Source organism: Euprymna scolopes, chromosome 13 (assembly GCF_053919585.1).
Source record: "Euprymna scolopes isolate OS-2025 chromosome 13, ASM5391958v1, whole genome shotgun sequence".
In the NCBI taxonomy this organism is placed as follows: domain Eukaryota; kingdom Metazoa; phylum Mollusca; class Cephalopoda; order Sepiida; family Sepiolidae; genus Euprymna; species Euprymna scolopes.
The window spans coordinates 47089304-47109529 of NC_136494.1; the positions used below are offsets into that span (position 1 = coordinate 47089304).

At 41.3% G+C, this 20226-nt stretch overlaps 3 protein-coding genes across 3 annotated transcripts; all 3 read left to right on the forward strand.

Moving 5' to 3' along the window:
* The first annotated feature begins 7635 nt into the window (after positions 1-7635).
* Positions 7636-8931, forward strand: LOC145292245 (uncharacterized). The gene has a single exon (XM_080138567.1). It carries the CDS (start codon positions 7636-7638, stop codon positions 8929-8931), a length of 1296 nt encoding a protein of 431 aa, XP_079994693.1.
* A 220-nt stretch (positions 8932-9151) lies between these two features.
* Positions 9152-11032, forward strand: LOC145292246 (uncharacterized). Its single transcript, XM_080138568.1, has one exon. The coding sequence runs from the start codon at positions 9152-9154 to the stop codon at positions 11030-11032; it is 1881 nt and encodes a 626-aa protein (XP_079994694.1).
* An 849-nt stretch (positions 11033-11881) lies between these two features.
* LOC145292247 (uncharacterized) lies at positions 11882-12799 on the forward strand. Its single transcript, XM_080138569.1, has one exon. The coding sequence runs from the start codon at positions 11882-11884 to the stop codon at positions 12797-12799; it is 918 nt and encodes a 305-aa protein (XP_079994695.1).
* Positions 12800-20226: the final 7427 nt, after the last annotated feature.

Genomic DNA, 20226 nt, shown 5'->3' on the forward strand with positions numbered 1-20226 from the left:
CCAACGCCTCGCGTTAGATAAGGCTAAGGCAAAGAAGCGTTTAGAGGATAAGCTGACCCGGGCGGTGGAAGGGGGGGATCCCCTAGAGGTAGCACTAGCTAAACAAGATCTCAACCGCTTGGCTAGCGATCGGTATGAAGTTAGGGCTAGGTTAATGAAAGTTTCTAACGAGGCTGTGAATGTTGACGCCATTGAGCGTAAGACTGCTTTAAGGCGTGGTTCGGATGGGTACATTCGTAAAGTACATAACCTGGAAGGACACGCTTTAGTATCGACTCGGGAGATCTGCGAGGGGTTTCGGGAGCATCTATCGGTGCGCTTCACCCAACTACCCGGACTTGATGAGTTTGGCAGCTATTTAGCTGACTCGCCCCGCCTCACGGCGGCTCGGGCGGCTAGCTGTGATGGTCTTATTATGGAACATGAGGTCATTACTGCGTTGAAGCAGGTTGGCTACAACAAATCCCCGGGGCTTGATGGTTTACCCTAAGAGTTTTACTTGAGGCTGTCGCCCATGTTGGTCCCTATTCTGAAGGATATGTTCAACCATTGGTTTGCCCAGGGCTCCATCCCTGGACAGGTGACCAAGGGTGTGATCACATTGCTGAGGAAAGGTCAACGGCATGGTGGGAGGGAAAACTTTGATGATTTTAGGCCCTTGACTCTGCTAAACACAGAGTTAAAGATTTTGGCAAAGATTCTTGCGAATCGCTTGCAGGTTGTCATCACTGACTTGATCGAACCAGACCAGACTTATGCTGTGAAGGGGAGATCGATTCAAGACAATTTGCACTTGATACGCTCGATCATAGAGGGGACAGAAGACGACGCCGAAGCCGCACTGATCAGTTTGGATCAGTCCAAGGCATTCGATAGGGTCGACCATCGGTTCCTAGGATCTGTGCTAGAGGCCGCCGGATTTAATCCGGACTTCCGAAAGTGGATCTTTGTTCTGTATGACAGGCCGACGGTAGCGGTGCAAATCAACGGTAAGCTGTCGGAGTCATTCGCTGTCTCTCGGTCGGTGCGACAGGGTTGTCCGCTGTCGCCTCTGTTGTATGTCCTGGCGTTGGAACCCCTCCTTCGCAAGTTAAGGGACGAGGCGGCTACACCAGTCCTGCGCGGAATAGCTCTCCCTGGAGGCACACGAGCCAGGGTTTCCGCGTTCGCCGATGACGTCACCGTGTTCGTGTCTTGCCTCACGGACGTTCAAGCGGTGGTCGAGGCGCTCACTCGATACGAAGAAGTAACAGGGGCCATCTTCAACCGTAGCAAGTCTGTTGGCCTGCGGTTGGGGGCCTGGACCGGGGTAAACTCGCTTCCAGGTATTTTCAGCTGGACCGATGGACCGGTCCGCATTCTCGGTGTCTGGTTTGGACCGGGACTTCAGCTGGAAAAGAATTGGTCGGAAGTACAGTCTAAGGTCAAATCGTCAGTAAAGACTTGGATTGGAAGGAAATTGTCCTTGAAGGGTCGGGCGGAGGCGTGTGCTACTTACGTCTTTCCGCTCATCCTTTACCGTTTGTCTGTACTTCCTCTCCCTGCAGAACGACTAACCCGCTTACAAGGGCACCTCGATTCACTTTTGTGGAACGAGGGTAAGCACTATGTCTGCAGAGAGGTCTGTGTTCAAAGTCCGAGCGAGGGAGGCCTGGGTCAGCCCAGTCTCTTGTGTCATAGAAACGCCGAGAGATTGGCTTTCCTGGGTCGTTCGCTTGAAGGAGACGCTCCTTGGGTCCCTGTGGCTGAGAACTCGTTTCCCAATCTCAAACCCAACCCTTCGGTAGAAGGTCGTCGTAGACCGAAGGGGGAGTCCAAGTTCTTCTCCGAATGCCGGACCGCTCTTAGAGCTTTGCCGGGGACCAGTGTCCTCGATCAGCCAAGGAAGAAACTGTATCGGGATTTAGTGGAGGGGACCGCGAAGGATCCACTTTGTAGGCGGATGGGATGGTTGATGGAGGTTGTCCGTTCTCAATGTTGTTGGGCGCCGGGACGGGAGATTCTGAATAACTCTGAATTCTCCCTGACTTGGCGACTGGTCCGAAATGCGCTGCCCCTCTTCGACGAACTTTTCCGGTATAAAGAACATACCAGGCGCTTCTGTCCATGCTGTGACGAACACGAGCCCGAAACAATCGAGCACGCGTTTTTTAGTTGCAGCCGGATACAGCCCCTATTAAAGTACGTCGAGGGGGTAACAGCTCGCATCGATGCCGAGTGTCTGCTCGATCTCGACGTAGGAACTTTTGTGTACAACATGGAGCCGCCGTTCCCCAGGGAGGAAAGTTTGGTTTCCCTGGCGATCCTAGCAGTAGCGCGCATGACCATTTGGATCACGCGCCTCAAGTTGGTCCGCGAAGGGACATCTGTTCCTGATCGGGATCTGATCGTTTACTTTAAACATTTGCTTAAAGTAAAGATCAGATGCGATTGGAAGAGGTTGCCTAGAGTGGAATTTGACAAGAGGTGGGTGCACAGCACTAGTTTGTGCATCCGTCGAGGAGCCAAGTTTCAATACGTGTTCCCTCCTTAGGCATGGCATGGGCGGTGCTGGGTCCTACGGAACCCATCCCGCCTAGGTTAGCATTATAAGTTCAGTAAAGTAACTCTTGACTGGTGGTACAAATGAGATCCTGTTCCTGATTTTATTTTTTGGTATTAGAGAACCTTTGAGTCTGCCCAACCCCTCTGCTCCTCATCTTTATTTTCTGATGCCCCCGGTCACTCCCCTACTCAGAGGTCACCTTCCTACCCCCTCCATCCGTTGCTTTATTTTCTCCCACCTCCATTAAGGCTACTTCCCCAAACCCCATTAGGAATGCTCTGCTTGTTTTCGGTTCCCCGGAAAACAGTGGGGGATCTAGCCACATAGAATAGTACAGGGGGGTCTTACTAACAACACATTAGTAGTTTTTTCCTTATTTTTGAAATGAACATTTTCATTAGCTTTTTCCCACTCCACGAACATTTTATGCCAATTAATTCAAGAACTCTTTCTAATGAAATCGAACTTTATTTTCTCACACATGCATATACACACACAAAAAAAAAAAAAAAAAAAAAAATGCACACACAACACACAGATAAGTTTTTACAAATTGTATATAAGTTATTTTTACACTGAACGCTGGGGTTATTAGTTAGATTAGGATCCACAGAGTGATTGAGGTATTTTGGTAAATGTTGCCAGTCAAGAGTAAGACTTCAAAGTCTCATCTGTTACATAGTCAAAAAGACCCTGTACCCTCCCCCTCCCAATTTCTTATAGGGCCTTGTGCCTAATTTTGTTGAATTGGATTTGTATTGTTTGTATGTTCAATTTTTTCTTGTTCAATAAAATAAATAAATAAGATCAAAGTGTAGTATTCTTGGCCTTCGGGACAAGATCAAAGTGTAGTATCTGTTCCGGCAGATGCTGCACTTAAGATAATTTGTACCAGTCAATGGAGGGGAAACCCTCTATACTGGGACAATTATTATTTTTGGTAACCAGAGTGCCCCCTTTTTGCCTACTTTTAGGGGAGCTGGTTTTTACCTCACATTAAAAACGGCCTTGTGCCTAATTTGCTCAGTGGGGGAGCAAATAAACACCATCTGTCCCGGCAGATACTGCAAGCTATGACTAGCTATGACTAGCTATGACTAGCAAAGACCAGATGTGGGGGCAACCCCACATGCCTGACCTTTAACCAGCTCCCATTTCCCACCTCTCGGGAGCTGGTCCCCTTTTCCCCTTCCCCCTCCCTTCACTCCTCACATTAAAAATTGGCCTTGTGCCTAATTTGCTCGGTGGGGAGCAAATAAATGCCATCTGTTCTGATACCTACATCGTGCGAGGCAGTGCTGTTCTGGCGACACATTCTCGTGCCCGGAACACCTGACAAGCTTTTTGGGTCGCGTTCTGTCCGCACCCCCACTTTGTCTGTCTTTCTCTGCTCTCCACCCTCCCCCATGGGGGGGGGGGGATCCAAGCTGATAATTTACGAGCTTCCCGCGAGGGAGGGTCGGAAACACCTTCTCTCTTCCCTCCACTAACTTCCCACTCCCTCTCTCAGTTCTATCTCCCCTCTTGCCGCCTTTTGGCGCCACCTCTTTTAGGCGCCAAAGTCGGCTCCCCACTTTGGACGCTGATTCCACGTCACTTTTTTCAGTGAATTTTTTAAAAAGAGGGACCCAAAACGGACACCCCCAGCCCGGGGGCCACCAATATGGATACCCTCAGCCAGGGGCCCACCAATATGGATACCCCCAGCCAGGGGGCTACTGCTCCCCAAGAGGACGAATCCCCAACAGGAGAAAAAACAACTGCTGATGGAGGTACGGTCAAAGGTGGAGGCTGCAGTCAATTCGTGGCTTCCTAGGAAACTTTCCTTAAAGGGTAGAGCTGAGGCGTGCGCCACTTACGTCTTTCCTCTCATCCTTTACCGACTGGCCGTACTTCCCCTGCCTGCACAACACCTAAAAGCTCTTGTCGAACTCTTGTCCTCGTTCCTTTGGGACAGAGGAAGACACTGGGTGAGCAGACAGGTCTGTATTCAACGTCCGTGTGAGGGAGGCTTGGGAATGCCGGACTTGAAGTGTCATCGAGATGCTGAGAGGCTGGCCTTCCTGAGCCACTATATGCAAGATGACCAACCGTGGCACCCCGTGGTTACTGCCGCCTTCCCCGACCTCGTTCTCGACCCTTCCATCGAGAGCCGTCGTAGGCTGCGGGGAGAATCTGCCTACATGAAAGTGCCGAGCCGCGCTAAAACGACTACCAAGGTCCAGTGACCTTGTGACTGCTACCCGTAGGGAACTCCACAGGGATCTAGTGAAGGGGGCCGCCGATGACCGGCTATGTGCGTGTTTGGGGTGGCAGTAGAGTGAGATCTGCTCCGCGTGGAGCTGGGCGCCAGGTTCGAGTCATCTGAACAATTCCGAGTTCTCTCTGATCTGGCGATTGGCCCGAAATGCACTTCCACTCAACAACATACAATGCAGTTCCGGGTTTTTGCAGTCACCTGATTGTCCCCGTGGTGGGACAATGGCCGTAGAAACTACTGATCACGCTTTCTTCGATTCCCGCGAACTCCGCCAGTACTGTCAACGTATGTCAGCGAGGTGACGGCTCGCATCGATCCTGAGCATCCTCGCCTAATTACTGTATCCAATGTTGTGGACAACGTGAGGCCGCCGTGGGACCGGAAAAGACAAATGGTCTATGCTACGATCCTGGCCGTGGCGAGAATGGTGATTTGGACGTCGCGTCTGCAAGGTTGCTGGGGGGTGTTGTCTTTTTCTGATCAAGATCTGATCGCTTTCTTTAAACACCAACTATGGGTGGAGATTAGATGTGATAGAAGAAGGCTGCATCGCGCGGCATTTGACAGAAGATGGATACATGTGGCAAGTCTGTGTGTACGAAGAGGAGCCAAATTTGAATACGTGTTCCCCGCCTAGGTGTGGAACGCGCAGTTCTGCAAAGTAGAATTAAACAAGTAGCCTCTCAGCTAGCTGAGTGTGTGTTCCATCCCTCCCCGATTAGGAAGCCTCCAAGATCCCCATCCCCTCTTACCTGCAATTTTTGTTTTCACCCCTTCCTCTAAATTTTACCCATCTTGGAGAGAAAGAAATATAAACTAACCCCCATCCCTTACCCACAAAATTTTCTTTTCTCCATTCACCCCCATCTAGAGGGCATCCCCACCTAGAGACTGACCCGCAGAAGCGAGGTGTCTTTTACAAACCTAGTGGAACGGGCAGGCTATCAACTAGACGGGGTTGGGAGGGTCCTACTAATCACCTTTTGTTTTTTCTTCCCCCGCCCTCGACACAAATGAATTATTGTACCATTTTATTGTTATCTTTTTTGTTTTTACACGTCAATAAAAAATGTTTTAAAAACTGGGAGTTAAGTAGGACGTCCCCCAATATGAAAGGGTGAATGCGGTATTATGGTGAAAGAAGATACTAGCTGGGAGAAACTTTTGATTTTGTTTAGTTCTGGAGTGACAAGGATGACCAACGACCCCCACAATCCCCCCTTTTGAGTTGGCCATGTGCCTAAGTTTTTTGTTCATTGTTGATTTTGACTGTATTTTTAACATGAATAAAAGATTTAATATCTCAAAGTGTAGTATCTGTTCTTAGAATTCAAACTAATATACGAAAAATATATAATACACATGTTTTTTACTTGGTCTTTTTGGCTAAGATCAAAGTGCAGAGTTGGCCGTGTGCCTAAGTTTTTTGTTCATCGTTGATTTTTTTTTCTGTATTTTTTTTTAACATGAATAAAAGATTTAATATCTCAAAGTGTAGTATCTGTTCCTAGAATTCAAGCGGTCTCATCATTTTCGTAGAAACAAACGTTACTCGAAAATAAGGAGGGTATAGGCCTGGGATGTGATCAAATACGATCACTCTTATATGTTTGTTTATTTACATTTTAAAACATTAAAACGAATCTCGTTTCCTGTCTAGACATCTCTCTCTCTTTCTCTCTCTCTCTCTGTCTCTCTCTCTCTTTCACTCTCTCTCTCTGTTTGCGTGTCTCTCTCTCTCTCTCTCTCTCTCACTTCGTCTTCATTATCCTAAAGTGTGTTACTAAAAAGGAAAATGGCGTCTCGCTTTTTTTTTTTTTTTTAGTAAAAACATCGATCGTCAATATTTTTTGTAAGCATATTTTTTCTTTTTACTTCACATTTTTGGCTTGTTATGTTTCGTTTAACTATCGTATCTAATTATTTTTAACGTACTAAAAAAGTTTGTCCAGGGATTATTTTCAATCCGAGAGAGCCATAATAGAGGATTGGCTGGCATCGGTAAATCTGTTAAGTGAACAGATTTGCGACCGCCACTTGGAGGAAGATGGGGACGAGTCTGTCGTTTCTACTGACTATAGTGTTGAAGTTGAGTCTTTTTTTTTTTTTTTTTTACATAGGCATCACCACATTATCAAGGCCAAGAGGCCACTCAAGGATAAGGGTTAAAGAGTGTACAGTAGAAATTGGACAATATAGTAATCATTAGTGATGAAAATTTGGTAAATTTGATAACTTATATGGAACGGCTCATCAAGAACTTATTTACGTTAGACTTGAACACAACCATATTGTAGTCAGCCGGAAAGCAGGAAAACGGAAAACAATTCCACAGGCGTGCAGTTCTAAGAAAGAAGCTTTGTTCATGGAATCTACATTTAGGTTTAGGCACAGATAAAGAGTGGGGGGAATTATTGATAGTGTTTATAGCTAGACGAGTGTTTCTTGTGAAAGTTTGGCGAGGGGGGACCATAGATTGAAGCTCAGTCGAACACTTTCCATGAAAATAACGATACATCAGAGACAAACTCGCAACATCTCTTCTGTGAGATAGAGGTTGCAAGGAAGAGAAAAGGACATCTCCTACGAGGCTACGAAGTCTATTTTGAACTCTATCAAGGCAGGACAAGTCCTTTCTAGCAGCTCCTGCCCAGATGTGGCAACAGTATTCCATCCTTGGACGTACCTGGCTCTTATATAGATAGAGAATAGCATCAGCAGTGAGATATCTACCGGATCGATAGAAAGATCCCACCATTTTTCCAGCGGCCTTGGCAACAGATTTGATGTATGTGTTCCATTTAAGATCAGGAGTACCGCGGGTATCAGAATGGATCTCTTCAGTTTGGCTAGCAGGTTTGACAAGCTTTTTGTCAACCCCCCAGTGAGTGCTAGCAATATTGAAAGGGCACCTATTCACCATGCTTTGGCGCCCAAGTTAAATTGTCCAACCTTTGACGCCAGTTCCTTGGATGCGGATAAATTTGCGTTCAAGAACTTCTTATCCCAGTTTGAAAACTGTATTATGAATGTACTGTCTAAGAGCTTACGGTTCCAAATTCTAAAGAACCATCTCTCTGGTTATGCTTTCCAAATCGTGGAACCCTTAACCATTTCTGAGAACTATCAGGTTGCGTTGGACCTCCTGACTGAGGAGTTTTTGGATCGGGAGTGTATTGTAGATGCAATTTTGGAGCAGATTTTTGGCTCAAAACCCACGTCTGAGGACTTTTCTTCAGTCAAACATTTTTTGACAAAGATGAAGGCGGATCTTCTCGAATTGAAGAATTCGTTTAATATAGATTGTTTTAAGGAGGGTAGTTCCGGCCACAGGGTGATGAGTCATGGGATCTTTGCCAAGTTACCTGGAGTGTTGAGAAGGGAAATGATTCATACTGCAGGATCGAATTATCCTTCTCTGGGACAAATTTTTGCGTCCTATAATAGCATTATTCAGACTTTCCTCTTAACTAAGCCATGGGCAGCCAGTAGCCATGCGCTTGAAAAGCATAAGAAGCCCAATTATTCCTATGGTGGGAGAGCTGTAGGCAAGACCCTCAAAAAAGATTCCCTTAATAGAAAACCTACAACCTTGGAAAATTTCAAGGTTGAGTCAAAGGTGGTTCGATACAAATGCAATTTTTGTATGACCAATGAGCATATTTCTTTCCTTTGTAGGAAATATGTTTCCTTGGAGGAGAGACTTGCACGCTGCAAAACAGCTAATTTATGCACTTTGTGTACCAGTCGCATACACCCTACTTCCCATTGTCCTGGCAAGACTGATAGTCTTGCCTTCCAATGTTGGCAGTGTAATAGTAGAAGTCACTCTGGTGCCCTTTGCCCAGTGATTAAGAAAGCTGATGTAACAGCCAATGTGTGTTATCAAAGTAGAGACCAGCATCAGGATCTCCTCCTACCCATCATGAGTATTAGGGTCATTAAAGGAGGTAAGGAGCAATGCTTTAATTGTTTGTTGGACACTGGGAGTCAGCGATCCTACCTGTCGAGTGGGTTGTTAAACCAGATAGGGTACAAGGAAGGGATAAGCGATTCAAAAGTGTATGATGTCAATACCTTTCTTGGTTCTGTCCGTAAGAGTATGAGAGAGGTTGGTACTATCTGAGGGTACCCATGAGATACCCTTCTTGATAGATGATGATATAGACATGAAATTCACTGTTCCTGGATTGTAATCAGCAGTCAGGAATTTCTCTCAGAATCTGTTAGGTTAGCTGTGGATTTTTCGAGTGTCAGGAATGATACGATTCACGTTCATGGGTTGGTTGGTGTGGACCTGTTGCAGTACTCGCACTCTATGAAATTAATCAAGTTCTTGAATGGATATGCATGGGAGGTCCCTCAAGGCATTATCCCCTTTGGAAATGTTGAACATTTTCAGCTCTTGGAGACGAGCTGCTCGTGACTGCATGCAAGTGAACAGTTATCAAAGCATTATCTCCCAGTATTCTGCATGTCCTGTCACACATGTTAATTCTGTAATGAATCCCAAGGCTGACTATCTGGATCCTTGTCAGACATTTGAAGAGTCGAGCGTGGAGCAGAAGCTGGACATGATGTTCAGTTTAGAATCATTGGGGTTAAAGGATGATAATCCTATAAGCAGCTTTGATAAGTCCAAGATTAATGCTTTCCGTGACTCCATAGTTTATGAGAATGATACTTATTACGTGGAGCTGCCTTGGGAAGAGGACAAGATCAAGTCTGTCCCTTCTAACTATAATGTGGCATTGGAAGTCCTCGACCGAGTAGTCGCGAATCTGACAAAGAAACAGCCCTATGAGGACTACTGTAAAGTTTTCCTTGAACAAGAGAAGGAAGGCTTCATTGAAAGGTGCCATATTGAGCCGGCACAGTATAAAAATTATATTTGGATCCCGCATAGGCCTGTGTTTAAGAATGACTGTCAAAGTACCACTAAAATATGGCCTGTGTTTAATTGCTCTCTCAAGACGGGTGACTGTCCTTCTCTTAATGAAGTGGCCTACCCAGGCATAAATCTGTTCACTGATATGTTGAACCTGTTGCTTAAATTTAGGACAGATAGGTATGTGTTACTCGCTGACGTCAGGAAAGCCTTTCTTATGATCAAGCTAAAGAAGGACTCAGATAAAAATAAATTCTGTTTCTTCTTGAAGTTAGGCCAGGAGTTAGTTTGCTTCCGATACAATACACTTATCTTTGGATTTGTTGCCAGTCCTTTCATTTTAAATTATGTGCTTAAACATCACTTAAGCAAGTATGAAGAGAATGCCTGTATAAAGATGCTTAGCAGTCATTTCTATGTGGACAACTTAGTTAAAACCCATAATAACCCTGATGAATTGTTGTCCCTTTACCAGGAAGCTGGCAAAATAATGTTAGAAGGTAATTTTCTACTAAGGTCCTGCAACTCTAATAATGAACTGTTGAGATCTGAAATGGAAAAAGATGGGAGTTTGGTAGTTCACAATTCCTGTTTTGAGAAGGTACTAGGGTATTTATATGATCCTAACGCCGATAAGATTAGCGTTTCCTGCAGTGCCCTCCGTACTGGTGCAAGTACTAAGCGAGAGATACTTTCACAAAACTCTAGTGTTTTTGATCCTTTGTCGTTTTGTCTCCCAATTACAATTAAGGGGAGACTGCTCTTACGAGAGCTGTGGAAATTGAAGTTGGGCTGGGATGCCCAGATTCTGGCTGAATATCTGTCTGCATGGAATATTTTATTTGAAGACTTTACGCAACTGAACTCTCTGGAATTTCCTAGATACGTGGTGGATAGTTCGGCTCCTGCTCAACTGGTGGTGTTCTGTGATGCCTCTCAGAAGGCCTATGGGTTTGCAGCTTATATGGTGCAGGGGTCCTCTCAGAATTTGATATTTGCCAAGTCAAAGGTGGCTCATTTAGCAAGTAGAACTTTGCCGACCTTGGAGTTGTTGTCGGTTTATTTGGCTCTAAAGTGCCTCCCTAGCTTACTAGAGTCTTATCCGGGTATGGTGTTCTCAGACATCTCTCTAGCGGTTGATGCACAGATTGTTTTGTCTTGGGTGTTGTCCGATACCCTCAAGACTAAAAACCAGTTTGTAAAAAACAGGTTAAAAGATATTAAGCAAAATGTGAGTGTGATAAGAGAAAAATATCTTGTGGACATTAGATTTAGATACGTCCCCACATCGGATAACCCTGCTGACGATCACGAGAGGTATTGCTCGGAAGAAATTTAAGACCCAGCTCGGATTCTGGCTTTATGGACCTGCCTGTGTTAATTGGCCCATTAGTGAGCTGAATTGATTGAGTGCTGACAACCGCATGGTTGTTCTGTCTAATGCCATTCAAAAGGTGGGGCTAGCCCCTAAAGAAGGAGACTTAATTGGTTTGGAGAGATATTCTTCGCTCTCTAAACTAATGAGGGTGGCTACTTATTTGTTTAGATTTGTAAATCGGTTGAAGAAGCGTGATAGGGACCCTGCACTGTGTGCTAAGTTATATTTGTTCAAGTATGTGCAGTTTTTCGCAGTCAAAGTAAAAGCAGTTTTTGTTGAATCCGCAAGGCAAACAGGTGCCTCATTTAGTTGCGGATCTAAACTTGTTCATAGATGCTGAGGGTTTGATTAGAACCCGAGGAAGGATGGGTAAAACCGAGTTTTATGATTATGAGGTTTTGTACCCTATACTGCTGCCGAGAAATTCACACCTTACATACCTTATAATCTTAAACAGCCATTCAGATTGTAAACATCTGGGTATTGCTGCCACACTTAACAAATTCCATTTATCTGGTTTCTGGGTGCCCAGGGCAAGGCAAGCAATTAAAACTGCAATTTCCTCATGTAGTTTGTGTGGGAAATATAACTATTTCCTTTAGATACCCTAAGGTGACAAATTTACCTAAACATAGGGTTAATTTGATTCGACCTTTCCTGCATACAGGAGTGGATTTTACGGGTCATTTATGGATACGGACCGAGAGTGGAGATAAGAAGGTCTACCTCCTGTTGTTTACATGTTTAAGTGTTCGAGCTGTCCACCTGGAACTCATCGATGATATGAGTACGCATTCGTTTGTGTCAACTATGATTAGGTTTGTCAACATTTATGGTATTCCTATGCATTTGTATTCGGACAATGCTAGATCCTTTGTAGCGGGTAGTAGTCTGTTTGAGAAGATGTATACCTCCGATGAGTTCTCCGATCGATTGGGAAAGTACAACATTAAACATTTGACGATACCCATGTATTCCCCCTGGTTTGGCAGTGTCTGGGAGAGATTGATCAAGACTGTTAAACTGTGCCTATACAAGTCTATAGGTTGGGGTAGAGTTGATTACTTCGATTTGTTAACTGAGATGTCTGATATACAAAATGCTGTAAATTCTAGACCTCTCACATATAGATGTTCAGGTGATTCTGGTTTGGAAGTCATTACCCCCAATAGTTTCATTCGCCCAAATTATAATGGTGAGGTCTTCCTTAGAACAGACAAAGATGTGTTCATGGATGAACCCCCTGCAAGAACGAGCCTTGTGGAAGCATTGGATTCGTGGGACCTACTATTGAAGGATTTTCGCAGAGTCTGGCACCAAGAATACCTACTCAGTTTGCGCGAACAGAGTAAGGACTTGTACCAGAATAACTTTCATAATATTATTCAGGTTGATGACGTTGTTCTGGTGAAGAATCCTGCTAAATCTCGGCCTTATTGGTACTTGGGTAGGGTATTGGAACTCGTGGGAGGAGATGATGAAAATGTAAGATCTGTTAAATTGAGGAGGTCAGATGGTGGAATTCATAGCCATTCGCTAAAGCACCTGTACCCTCTGGAGTTGAGCTTGACTCATTCTCACCGGGCAGCTAATCCTCCTAATGAGAACGCTAATGAAGCAGTTACCCCTGTCGATCAACCTACGGACCAAGGTGTTAGATATGGAAGACCTCAAAGACGCAGGAGGAGGAGGAGGTCTGATAATGAACATGATTTTTTGTGGTATTAGACCGAGCTAGTCGTCGTTGTTGTTTTGATTTTTTTTTATCTGAACATGTCCCAACTGTACATCGTGTGGTATTGTGAAAATTTTCGTATTGTAAATTTTACAGGTGTCATCCAACTGTAGGTTGACTGCCATTTCCTGTTGGGGGAGAATGTTGGAATTTTTTCTGTTTTTACACCAACAATTGTATACTCCCCCCCCCCCTGTGTATATACTTATATTTTTTATGCTGGTTCATGATTTATATTTATATATATTGTTTTATTGGATTGGGTTTCGTGTCCTTTTTTTTGTACGAAACTACCACGATTTTGAATAAAACCCTGCTAGCTCTGTTGTGCTGAGGTCCAAGAAAAGAGGCCTTCCTTTTCGAATTCACCAGCTAGGCAGGAGGACGTGCATCCCATCAGCTGAGCGTGAATCCTAAAGCCTTTCCCTCCAAGGAGAAGAACTGTACAACGCAGTAGACGTGACGAGGCGGTTCTCCTTTCAACTTCTATTGGCACTGCTACGGAGAGAGTGTTTTCAGGGAAAGAAACTCAAATTCAAAGAAGTGATACAAGCTTCACAGACCCTTTCCACAGACTTGGAGCAAGCAGCGAGCCTTTAATTCAACAAATTTAAAAGGTGCTTGAACTTTGAACATTATTTTTGTGAGTACGTTCTTTTATTTAAGGCTTTATTTCGGAAGTACTTTTACTTTTTAACATTTTCTGTGGTAGTCGGGTTGACAAACGACCCTTCCGTTAAAACATTGTTTTATATAGAAGAACCAGCATTTTTTGTTTTGTTTCTGTAATATTGCGAGCGTGTTTTGTCTTCGTTATTTTGGCGTTTCTTGTTAATGCCAGCAAAGGGAAACAATTTGCAACTGTTTTCTGTAAAATTTTCATTTCAAACAAGACCTGTGTTAACTTCTTTACCCCCATTTCTTTCTTAATTTTATCCTCTTATTTTTTTTTTTGCTGGCTTTGTTCACGCGTCGAATTTATCTGGAAGCAAGATAAATTTCGACACTTTTTAAAGTGAGTTGTTTATTTTCTATATGGAATATACTTTCAAAATAAACTATTAAAGTTGTTTGAAAAATAATGGAAATATTATTTTTTATTTAAAAAAAAAACAGTGTTTACAAAATGTTTACAAAATGCCGGTGTGCCTTCATGCAGCCATTTGTTTTTACGTAATAAAATCAATAGAATTTTATGAGTATAATATTTTTCAATTTTTAAACTTTAAAAATCTATCAAAATTTTTCTATTTGTTCAATTTTTACGATATTTTCAGGGTCAATGTGAAATTTTATGCTCTTTCCAATAAACCAAATATAATATTTTAGACAAACGTTTTTTTTTTCAAATTCACACCCCCATTTTAAAATGTTTATTAAAATTTTAATAATTAATTTGTGTCAAAGTTTTATATATCACAAATTGAAGATAAAAGATCAATAAAGAAAATATTCCAATTTAAAACAAAAAAAAGAATAGTTTTTTTAAAATTTACCTGTAAAGTCCAAAGTGTAAAACCTTTTTTTTTTTTTAAAACATGTTGATTCTTTTTTTTTTAATGAAAGCTCATGTTATGCTTATATCGTCAAGTAAATACTAGACGCTGACGGCAAATTTTTCTATCTCATTGAATGCTTTCTTTTTTTTAGATATTAAAAAAAAAAAAATTAGTCGATGAAGAAGTATTAAAATATATCAATCAAAAACTCGTGTATTTCATTAAAAGAATTTTTTAAAAATCGATGAAGCGGATTTTTTGTTCTAGGGGAAAAACTTATAAGTGAATGTGCGTTTCTTTTTTAACCACGGAGGATGAAAAATACTAATTTTGATTAACACACGCAATAAAAGGAGACATTATTTATGCCCTTAGACGAAACCATACTTCATAAATTTCATTTTAGCAGCAGCGGCTATTTAACGCTTTGCGCAAAACATGTTACAAAAATGCGATTTTCTAGGACCCTCGCTTTAAAAAAATCGTTTTATTTAAAAAATACATGGAATTTAAAATATAAATATGGATAAATTCTTAACAATGAAGAATGGAACTACTCATTTAATAATATTTTTTTAGGTAAGTGATTTTTTGGCATTTATATATATACATATATTTATAAGCAAGTCAAAATATGTTGATGTTCTTTATATTTTTTTTAAAAGAAAACCGCTTTAAAGAAACAAATATAGCATAATTTGCTATAAAACCTGTTATTTTTTTAAAATTTGGTCTTTGCTCCTTTAATTGAAAAAAAAAAATTAGGGTTTGAATTATATTTTCAAGTAGTTATAAGCTTCAAAAAAATAGTAGGTTGAATTATTAAGGTTCTGATCATCATTTTTAATGGTCACTTTCTGATACACCTATAGAACCTCTCCCAAACATACTGGCAATAATTTGGTTTCGTCCTTCCTTTCAGTGTTTCCAATAAGGGGGATTGATTTACTAGGATTTGTATTAGGAGTTGGGCACTTATTAAAATTATTTAATTGTTGAATTTTTTGCATTTTGGTTAAATTTGTTAGTTTGCTAGCGCTAAAAGCCCACACAAAAAATTGAACAAAAGACAAAATTAAAAAGAATGGTACTCATGCAGAATGTACCCCCCCCTCCCTGCCCGGATTCCAATTAGTTTACGGTTCGACCGGCAATCACCAGATTCAGCTGAGTGTTGTTCAAATGTTGAAACACTAAACCAACATTTCATTTATTTTTTTGCAGAATTAATTAATGATGGGAGTATTTTTTCCGTTTATTTTCTATTGGCAAAAAAATTTGTACATTTTCTTGAAAAAAAAATCTAACTTTTCTCTACTTTCACCTAACTATTTACAGTGTTCATATAAAACATTCATCTTTTCTTTTTATAATAAAAATTCTGTTTTCAAAAAGAAATGTTTACTGCCAACTTTCTTTTAAAAAAAAAGTGCAAGTTTTCCTGAAAACAAAACAAAAAACTTTCACCTAACAATTTATGGTAACAATTCACCTTTTCTTGGGGAAAACCCCCAACTTTTATTGATAAAAAAATTGCAAAAATAATAAAATAAATAAACAATATAAAATGCAATTTTTTATGAGGAATGTGTTCTATTTTAACAAACTGAGCCACAGCAACGCGTGACCGGGTGCAGCTAGTATATATATATATATATATATATATATATATATATATATATATATATATATATATATATAAAACAAAAAAACATCATATATATATGATGTTTTATTTGTTTTTGTTAGCGATACTTTTTTGAATGAATTCAATTATTTATACGAAAGTGCATTCTAACCTAAATGCGAGTTGGGAATAATTTTCCCTTTGACCAATTTGGTACCCCCTAAATGGGGAGTGGCATTTTAAATATAATTATCCACTGACATGTGTTTCGTCGTCTATGACTCATAAAAAAATAATATATTCATCTATAAAATTTACAACAGAACACCAACCTCTTGTTGATTCTCCTTTGGTATTTAAGTAGTGAGAAAAAAAATTAAAATGAAAATTACTCATTTATAATGCGTCCCGATTGAAGAATAGATTTGAATTTTTTTATAAATTTATATAATTCATCACTATAAATATCTGTACTGATTCAGTCAATTTCAATTAATATGCAACAGTTGTTTTTATTATCATACAACATGTAAAAGCATGTGCAATACCCTACTCTCATCAGTTGTCAACCACAGTGAAACACAGTTTCAGTGGTTCAAGACAGTACTGACACCATTGTTGACAACCAATTCATAACAGAGGAAATTGCTACAATGTTGAGAAAAGGCATAACAGAACCCTCTTTGTCACCAGAGGTTAGAAGTCACCAGAACTTGAGCTTGCCAAGTCTCGTACAAGTGGATGCTTGTCTTTCTTGGTAGTTGACTGACTGCTTCTCACCTCTATTTTGTCATCTCGACTGTTGTTATCGATCCACCTCCCGACTGATGGGTCTAATTCCGTTTTGAAATCTAGAGGTGACTCTGATGTACTCGGTGTGACATGAAATGGACCATCCATGATAGGGTACATAATCTGAAGGAATCGACAGTTGCGTAGTGTTAGCCGACTGCTACCATCCACTCGTACCCGATATTGTCAGTTACTTCCAGTTTTGTATCCTCCGACAGTGATGTTTACCCTCCTGATTAGGACAAAGTCTTTGACCTGAAGTTTACTGAGTGCTGATAATAGAACTGTTCATTCCATGTATGCCTTTTAGCCATCGCTAGCTCTCTTCCATTGCCTTCGTGTTCGCCACACGTCCTTTAAGAGAAGGAGATGATCCTTAATGACTCGATGGTCTACCATCATTCCAGCATTATGGCTGGGGACATGTCATGGAGTGTTATGATCATGTGCTGACAATGTACGTTTTCATATACCCCAGCCAGTCTTTAAGAAAGGAGTTGTATTCTTGTGATTTGAATGAAGGTCCTCCATCTGAGGATATTTCATCAGGTATGTGCAGAATTAAGTTCTTAGCATGTCACAAACAGGGTTGCGGAGTCGGAGTCGGAAGGAGTTGGAGATTTTAGCTGAAGTCGGAGTTAGAATCGGATTTCTAAAAGTACTAGGAGTCAGAGTCGGAGTCAGAATTTTTTATCCGACTCCAACCCTTCAAGTCCAATCATCAATTTATTTTTTTTACATAGTTTTCCTCTTTGGTTTTACCAGTTTTTTGTTTTGTTTTGTTTTATTACATTTTTGTCCCAAAGAAGGCATATTGTCACTTTGATGTACTGGGCTACTATCAGGGACCCAAGTTGTAGAGAGTTTAGCAGCAAAATGTCTGTTCACATTACACTTGAACTTCTGCATGTCAGTATAGTTGGGGAAGCAGGAAGCCGGAAGAGAATTCCAAAATTTAGCAGTTCTGGGGAAGAAACTATTGGAGTAGAAGGCTTTCTTACATCTAGGGATCTCTATTGTGTAGGGGTGGGACTTAGCTGCTTATTGGGTTTGTCGTGAGTATGTTTGTAGTTTGTCAGAGCGTCCATCATTAAAATACTTATAAAACAGGCAGAGGGATGCAACATTTCATCGATGTTCAGGACCTATCAGGTTGGTGACTCTCTTTTGAACTCTGTCCAAAAGCGAGAGACTAGTAGCAGATGCACCAGCCCAAATATGACAGCAGTACTCCATACATGGGTGAATGGTGGCTTTCTAGAGATACAGGATACTTTCAGGTAGAAGTAACTTTCTAGCACGGAAGAGAGAGCCCACCTTCTTTGCAGCAGCCTTGGCAATGATCTTGATATATTTATTCCAACTCATGTTCCCTGTGAACGTTAAGCCGAGGAGTTTGAAGAAAGAACTTTCAGGTAATGTATCTTTAATCATAGCTATTAGTGGTTAGTAAGGTTTCATGTAATTATTAAAGGAAACAAGCTTTGTCTTAGCAGCGTTGAACGTTATCATCGATTTTTGACACCATTTTACTACAGACTAAAGGTCTTCTAGGGATTCTGCCATTATCTTAGATATGTGCTCATTAGTTTTCCCTATGTGCCTGGTATAAAGCGGGATGTAGTTGGCAAATATACCCATGTCAGAGACAATTTTATCAAGTAAGTCATTTATGAATATCAGAAATAATAAAGGACCAAGGATCGATCCCTGAGGTACACTCACATTTATACCATATTGTTTGGATGTACGCCTGGATTCGTCTCTCATTTAAGAAGGATTTATGTTAAGCATTCGTCCAGTAATACCATAGGATTTTATTTTCATGAGAAGACTATTGTGCCATACTCTGTCAAAAGCCTTAGATATATCTAGGGCTACTGCCCCCACTTCCTCTGCCTTATCCAGTGCTTGGTGTATACGTTCAGAGATTACAGTTTGAATATCTGAAGTAGAATGGGCTTGTTTAAATCCATATTGAGTGTCAGACAGGAGTTTAGCAGCTGTAAGGTGGTGGACTAGAGCTTGATTAATTATGGACTAAAATATTTTGGCGAAAGGAGAGAGGAGCCTAATTGGGTGAACATTTAATGGGTCATTTCTTTCACCAGAGTTTTCGTAAACTGGTACCACAGAAGCAGTTTTCCAGCAGGCAGGAAAGCAACATTTGTTAAGGCATTTTTGAAAGAGTTTAAAGAGAACTAGAACAACCTCAGCGGAGCATTTTTTTAATAGCACAGCCGGGATGAGATCAAGTCCACATGCTTTTGAGGTGTCTACTTTTTATGATATCATGTACTTGAGAAGGGGTGATTTTCAGACCATCTTGTATGGTTTCTATCTGCCAAGGAAAATCAGGGAGGGAATGATTTGCTGGGTCCAAGGTAGAGTTTGAGGCAAACTGATGGGCAAGCATGTTAGCTTTCTAATCAGGCCAAGATCAAAGTGTAGTATCTGTTCTTCAGATGCTGCACTTCATTTTCTTGTTCGCTTTCGGTGGAGGAGAAATCCTTCACGACTGAGACCATTTTTATTTTTGTACCTTTTCTCCACGTTAAAAAAGGACCCTGGTGTCTAACTCTGTCCGATGGGGAGGCATAGTAAATAGGTACAATATTATAGATTTTCCAGAAATCACGAGTTCCTAATTTTTGTGCTTCAATGCATTTACTAGTGGTTTCAGTATATTCATTTTCAGATGTTGCTATTTCATTCTTACAATTACTTCTAGCTTCTATATACTTTTGTCTGTTTGTACAGGATTTATGCCAGATAAATCTATTGTATGCGTATTGCTTCTGAGCAATGGCAGTTGCCCAAGCAGAAGTAAACCATTGGGGAAAGTGGGGTTTGCTATAGAACTTCCGTGTAGGAACATGTGCTTCAATTGCTGCTTTGAACCATTCAGTAGTCTCATTTACGCACTGTTCTGCAGGAAGAGAAAAGACATTTCCCCATGGGGCAGCTCTGATGTGATCTCTAATAGCATCCCAGTCAGTCTTATTGTAGTACTTTGTTGTTTTGAGCAATGGCTCTTCAACTTGGGAGTCGAGAGTTTAGAGTGATGTCTATCATTATCACTGCATGATCAACATTCCTGAGTCAGAAATGAGTGTTATGCAATCCTCAGGAACTATTGTCAGAAATAGATCCAAAAGTGAGGCTTGCTTGCTCTGACGATCTGGGAGACAGGTCGGGAGTGTAGTAACACTGTGTCTGTGTCAAGGAATGGGATATAGCAAAGTTATGGATGATGCTAGCAGTGTAGTTAGAGAAGGCAATTTCTGTGGTGGGCGTTAAAGTCATCAAATACATGTATTTGGCGCTAGTGTTGAGAGAGTGTTACAACTATACTGTCAGAGACATGATTGATTATAGCACAGTCCTGGATTGATGGAGAGCGATAAAGAAAATACAGGTAGCTAACGTTATGTTGTAAAGTTTGTTTAAAGCATATGAAGGCCTAGTCATCTGATTCTGGTTTAGGGGAGCGTGTTATGAA